The sequence below is a fragment of the Cynoglossus semilaevis genome, chromosome 1 (genome assembly GCF_000523025.1).
Source record: "Cynoglossus semilaevis isolate Cse_v1.0 chromosome 1, Cse_v1.0, whole genome shotgun sequence".
Lineage (NCBI taxonomy): Eukaryota > Metazoa > Chordata > Actinopteri > Pleuronectiformes > Cynoglossidae > Cynoglossus > Cynoglossus semilaevis.
In genome coordinates, this window is record NC_024307.1 from 2,479,915 (window position 1) to 2,485,970 (window position 6,056).

Here is a 6,056-nt window from a genome sequence, read left to right on the forward strand (position 1 = left end):
AAATTTAATCATAATTTTTCAAAAAAAAATAAAAAAATATATATAAACTATATTATATATATATATATATATATATATATATATATATATAATTATATCAGTAATTTTTTTTAAATCAATTACTAGTCATTTCAGGCAACTCCATTTGAATTCTAGGCGACCGCAGATGGGGTCACAACCCCAAGGTTGCGACACAGTGATTTAGTGTGTAAAATAATGCTGCACTGGCTGTGAGTTCAGTCCAAATATTGACAAAAAAAAAACAAAAAAAAAAAACTCCGATACAAGGTGAGCAGTAGCCGCTTCACGTCAGGTGCGACGAGTTCATATGCAAAGAAGGGTTTTCACACATTGTAGGTTTGAAACCCAGTCTGGATGTCACTGTGTGTTCTGGAGTGAGCTACTTGACTCATGTCAATATTTAGTCAGCTGTACAAACGGGTGTTGTGCAAAGCCTTTAAAATGAACTGGCTCTGTGGAGAAAGAGCCGGCGATGAACAGAAGAACAGAACAGAAGAGATCGGCACCGATTCACCTGCTCCGCTCCATGAACGTCAGCGGATAAAAAAGCAGAAAGATCAAGGCTGAGAAAACACCAACGCACTTTCTTCTCAACACAACAAAGGCACAGAACACACCAACACAATGCTCTGTGTGTGTGTGTGTGTGCAGAGTTCAGCTGATTGGATGGCTCCCTCTTGGGGTGAATACAGCACTGTCAGCACACACACATAAGTTAAAAAAATCTGTGTTTGTCTGTCTGGTTTTCATAAATTTGTAAGGACTTTTCACAGACCCTATTTTTAACCATAACAAACGTATAAATAATCTTAATCCCTAATCCTAACCCTTTACTTCAAAACATTTTATTCCTCACTTCAAAATAAATCTTTAACCTCCAAATCACCATTGGTGCGGACCTGAAAAAAAAAAAAAAAAGTCCTGACGAGTATAGCTCCACCTAGACCAGCGGTCCCTGACCTTTACTGTAGCAGGGACCGGTCGGTCGTTAGTTTCAGAGTCTCAGAATGACCTTTGACCTGTTGAGATTATCATTGAATGAAAAACAGTAAAGGGACATGATTGGATTATTTTAGAATGAAGTAAATTGGTAAAACTAAAATACTTTTTTTTATGTGTCCCAATGCGGGCTTATGGACCAGCATTGGTCCCCAGACCTAGGGTTGGGAACCCCTGACCTAGACCACACACACACACACAAACAACATTACATAAGTTGAAAAGTGACTCTCTCTCTCTCTCTCTTTTTATTAACCATTTTACAAATACACTTCGAGTGTGTGGTCTTCCTCTAACACACACACACACACATTACTACACAGTGAGTATTTTAATGTCTGGCTGGATTTCCTCCCTGTGAATTATAAGTGGAGACTGTGTCTCAGCGTTCAAACCACCACAGAGGCAGAGAATGTCTGGAGTTGAAACACGACACTTTAATGATCTGGAGCTCATCCAAACTCCCTACAACCACCACGCCTTCTTTCTACACTGGACTCCCTTGTCTTCTGTGTTCAACCTAAACGGCCTAACGACGTCGTCAAGTTGATGACAGGACGGAGTCTCCGGGTGGAGCAGGAGTCCACAGTGGGTGGACCTCCACATGAGACCTGCCGTGGAGACAGGCAGCTGTAAACAAACACGGGCCTTGTTGTCCCGGGGCCTTTTTGTATTTGTGTGTTGGTGGTTTCCGGGCAGATTTAAATAAGGAAACCCACATGAGACGTTATTATTACAGATGACTCAGCAGAGGAACGAAACATTCCCCCCCCATTTTACCAGCCATAACAAACAAAAAAAAGTCAAAACGTTCTGGAGAGACTCGTGCTATAACTTCTAGCATGTTCCACGAAGAATCGTCTGAGACTAACTGCTGCTGTTCGGATGTTAATGAGTCCACGAATATCAACGTACGAGCTGGAAACGCAGCACATAACGTCGAGTTACGTAAACGGCAACGTCCTTAAGCCCGCCAAAGTTTATGTTGACCGAAAATAATCAATTTGATCGAATAAGTGTGCTTAGAAATATGTTTGAAACATCAAAGTATATTAAAATGATAAAACACAACATGTATTTACCTTGTGCTTGTTCGGAGGGGTTGGTAATTGTCTCATTTACTTTTATTTCTTGTTTCTTTGTTTTACCGATTTACATTTTTCACCATTTTCTCCTTCCTTTACGTGGTCAAGACAAACATGGAGCGTTAAAACAGATCCTGAACGTACTTTCAGAATAAAAGCACGATCGGAAGTAACCAAATAAAGCAATTTTAAACGCTAAAAACTATTTTTTTGTTTTTACATAATTATGAAAGGCGTCTGATTTTACAAACTACTAACTAATACTTTTTGTTTCATCACAATTTTTTGTTTTTAAATCAGAAACATTTAAAATTTTAAAATCGGAATTTTTTGAACATTAAAAGAAAATTTAAATGTTCTTTTTTTATTAATGGTATTTTCAAAGTTATCTCAGAGATGTATTCGTATTGATTTATATTAAATACAGGTCTGTACAGGTCTGTACTGGTCTGTAGACAACTGTAAAAGTGTGTAGAACCCTCAACTCTGTCAGACCAAACAACAACCTTGTTTTTGTGGCCTTCCCTCAGCTGATGCAGTGCTTTATTTTATCTCCATGGCTTCTGTGAAATGTTCTGCCAAACAAGATTTTATTTTTACGTGTGGAACAATGTGGTAACACATCCCTGAGGCCAGAACAGAACTGCAGAAGGAGATACAGTCCTAAGATAAAACAGGGCTGAGTAACTGAATAAATACTGAGTCACTGGAAATAAGCGGTAATTACGACAAGGCTTAGTGTGTTTTCACTTAGCGTTTTGTTTTTTTATCAATGTGAGTTGAGTCATGTTTTTTATTTATTCACTGTGGTTCATTTTTATCTTACCTTTGCTCAAAGAACGTTGAATCATAGCTCTAACAGCCTGGCTCAGGCTACATCAGTGACTTTGTCTTAGACATGACACACACTGCACATGTGACTCACTTATCCTGGTATGGTCTTCCTGGCCAACAGTCAGGCGCTGTCAAACATACGGCCTGCGGGCCAAAACTGGCCCATTAAGGGATTCAATCCGGCCCGCTTGATGAATTTTGAAAGTGAAAAAATGAAAATGCACAAAAACTTCATGTTGGTGACGTTTAGTCAAATTATATTTCATTAAATATAAATATTTTCTAATATATTTGTGGTTATTTGCAGGAAAACAAGGACTTGTTATCCATGGGTAATTATGTTAATATAAGTTGAACACCAACACTCAGAGTCGCCAATAAGGTCTTTATTTCAATTCAGTCAGTTAAAAAAAAAAAAAAAAAGCCACAACGTAGCTTGGATATATTCTTTGCAGAAAATCACCTTTGTTGAAATGAATTTATCTGCGAAGGAATTAATTAACTTCCTGCTACAAAACCTCTGCAGGGAGAAAACAAGTAAGGCCAGTCGATTACAACCAAGAATTAAAATCCAAGCAGCCAACGAATGGATCGTTTCCCTCAATAATTCAGATGGCATGTATAAAATTTACACATTCTTCTGAAAAAAAAAAAGAAATATTTACAAGTCCTGATGGTGTTCTTTTTTTCAGCCATTAAGTTCATTTAAAAAAAAAACAAATGGGAGAAAACAGAATCAATCTCTTAACTGACTGAAGAGAGGGACAATCAATCACATACACAGTATATTTCAATGATATGCTCCTTGATTTGTTTCATCACAAATATCTTCAGTGTCGGTGCCTCACACTGGTGTACGGTCTGAGAGAACTGACTGCGTCTGTGGTTCCTGTCCTTCTTTAAACCCCGGAGTCTGGCACTCCACGCTGGCACTCTGTTTTGGTCTGCCGTCAAATGTATGTTTTCTTGAAAAAAGGTTTCATGGTGATGTAGAAAAGTGGCCGTCCACACGCCCCGACTTGTGTTTTAGCTACATTAAGTTACACGCTGTATTTGTCGTCGTTGTCGTCTCAGGATATATATTTTTCCTGAGTTGTTACTTCTTCAGCTGTTACAGATAACGTCCTACGTTGCTAAGCTACGAAACACGTATTGATGAAATCAGAGTATGGACACCAGGTAGCGCTACCTGTGGTTACAATTATTTTTGAATTATTTTTGAACATTAATATAAAGCATCTTTTCCTTGATATGTCAACCACTCGAGTTAGGCTTCGCTTCAGCGTCTACTTAAACTGAGCCAAAAAAAAAAAAAATAACAACACTGTTTACGTGGATTCTTAACAAGGAGGAAGTCAAGAAACGAGCGTGAAAAAAAAAAAGGAAAGACAGCGTCTCAGTGATTCATTTTCATTGCAAAGTAATAACAACTTTAATATAAAACAAATAAGGATAACGAACGACACCTAATGACCTTTCCGCACGGGGAAGCTACGTCTCAAGGTCACTTATCAGGGCGTGGGTTTTGGGTTTGACTCCTGACAACATTTATCAGTAAATGAAAGGAAACAAAGGCAACTCAAGGTGGAGCAGCTGTGACCTCTGCTGGACCAACGACTGAAATTCAAGGAGGAAAAAAAAAAAAGAAGTAGCGAGTGCTGAGGATTGGTGCGCTGGGAGGTTACTCTAGATGAAGTCCAAAGTTTATCATTTTCTGTGAAAGAGCACATCAGTCCTGGTGCTACAGAGAGAGACGACGGGTGAGAGGGGAGGAGCGTAGACAGGGAGGTGATGGAGTGGCTGGAGGAGCAGGTAGGGGAGGAGCGGGAGGGGGAAGGAGGAAGGAGGAGGAGCTTATTTGACCAGCCTCTTGGCTACGTCTGCGTAAGCGATCTCGATCTCCTTGTCACTGGGGCAGGTGTTGGTGAACTCCTCCCGTGTGTAGGCGACGTTCAGGTACTTCCAGATGGACGTCATCTCTTTGGGGATGTCGAAGCCTCTGTACTTCTTGGCCACCACCTGCAAGGAAAGGTGGATGGTTAGAAACCCCCCAAAAAAATTGTTTTTAAAAATCCAAAAACATGTTCGATTAGTGTGTAGACAAAAAATATAATAAAAAGATAAATTATCAATATGTTTTATTTTTAAATTGGTGTAAGGTTACTCTAACCCAGAGGTTCCCAAACTGGGGGGCGTGTCCCATGGGGCGTACCACAGCATGTTGTCCAATGATGTAAAATGTTTAACAAGAGACTGGCAAAGAAAAAGTAACATTTAAAACGTGTGAAATAAACTAGCCTGAAAACAACAACATATATGTGTGTCCTTTTTATGTCTATGGGGTGGGAGGGGGGTGGGGGGCGGTGGGGCAAGAATTTGCTTATGAACAAAAGGGAAGCCCGGCATACAAAGTTTAAGATCCACTTTCCTAACCCTAAATATATTTTTTATTTAAATTACATATTTCAATGCAGCAGGTGTTAAACTGATTAACTACTGTATGGTGTTTTGTTTTTTTTTGTTTCTCTATTAGAAGATTTATGGCTTGACAACATGTAGAGTCGTACTGTTGACCTCTGCAACACAGACGGTGCTGTAGGATCAAACACAACAGGGTGTTAATTAATCAATAATCAATTATCTGAGTCAGACAGCGACACGCCCACGTTGCCTCTGTCGCGTTCACTGCTCAAAGACAGACAGGTATTTGAACCCGACACCGCGTTGGAGAACAGACACTGAAACCTGTGATTAAACTGAGCCCGGCTGTGTTTACGGTGTTGTCTTACTGCTGGGAACACACCGGTGTCTGGGTGTAGGTGACGTAGACGTTTATGACAAACACCATCAGCTCTGTGTCTGGGTGAAACTCTGGTGGGCCACGCACAGTGACGTGGTGGTCCGGACCTGGTCTGCGGGCCTTGAGTTTGACGTATGTGAGCTAAAGAGTGGTAGCTACTTTGTCAGAACTGTGTATGATCCCATCACCAACTGACATTGGTCTGTGAACCTCATCAACTGACATGGTCTGTGAACCTCACCAACTGACATGATCTGTGAACCTCATCAACTGACATTGGTCTGTGAACCTCATCAACTGACATGGTCTGTGAACCT

General features: G+C 40.2%; 1 protein-coding gene across 1 annotated transcript in view; it reads right to left on the reverse strand.

Annotated features, from left to right (window-relative positions):
* Nucleotides 1-3,312: 3,312 nt before the first annotated feature.
* The window catches only part of clic4 (chloride intracellular channel 4), a 24,023-nt gene continuing 21,279 nt past the window's right edge, over nt 3,313-6,056 (reverse strand). Inside the window, exon 6 of the mRNA XM_008314960.3 lies at nt 3,313-4,958. Within this exon, the coding sequence (XP_008313182.1) occupies nt 4,794-4,958 (165 nt within the window). The 3' untranslated portion in view covers nt 3,313-4,793. The remainder of the gene's footprint in view (nt 4,959-6,056) is intronic.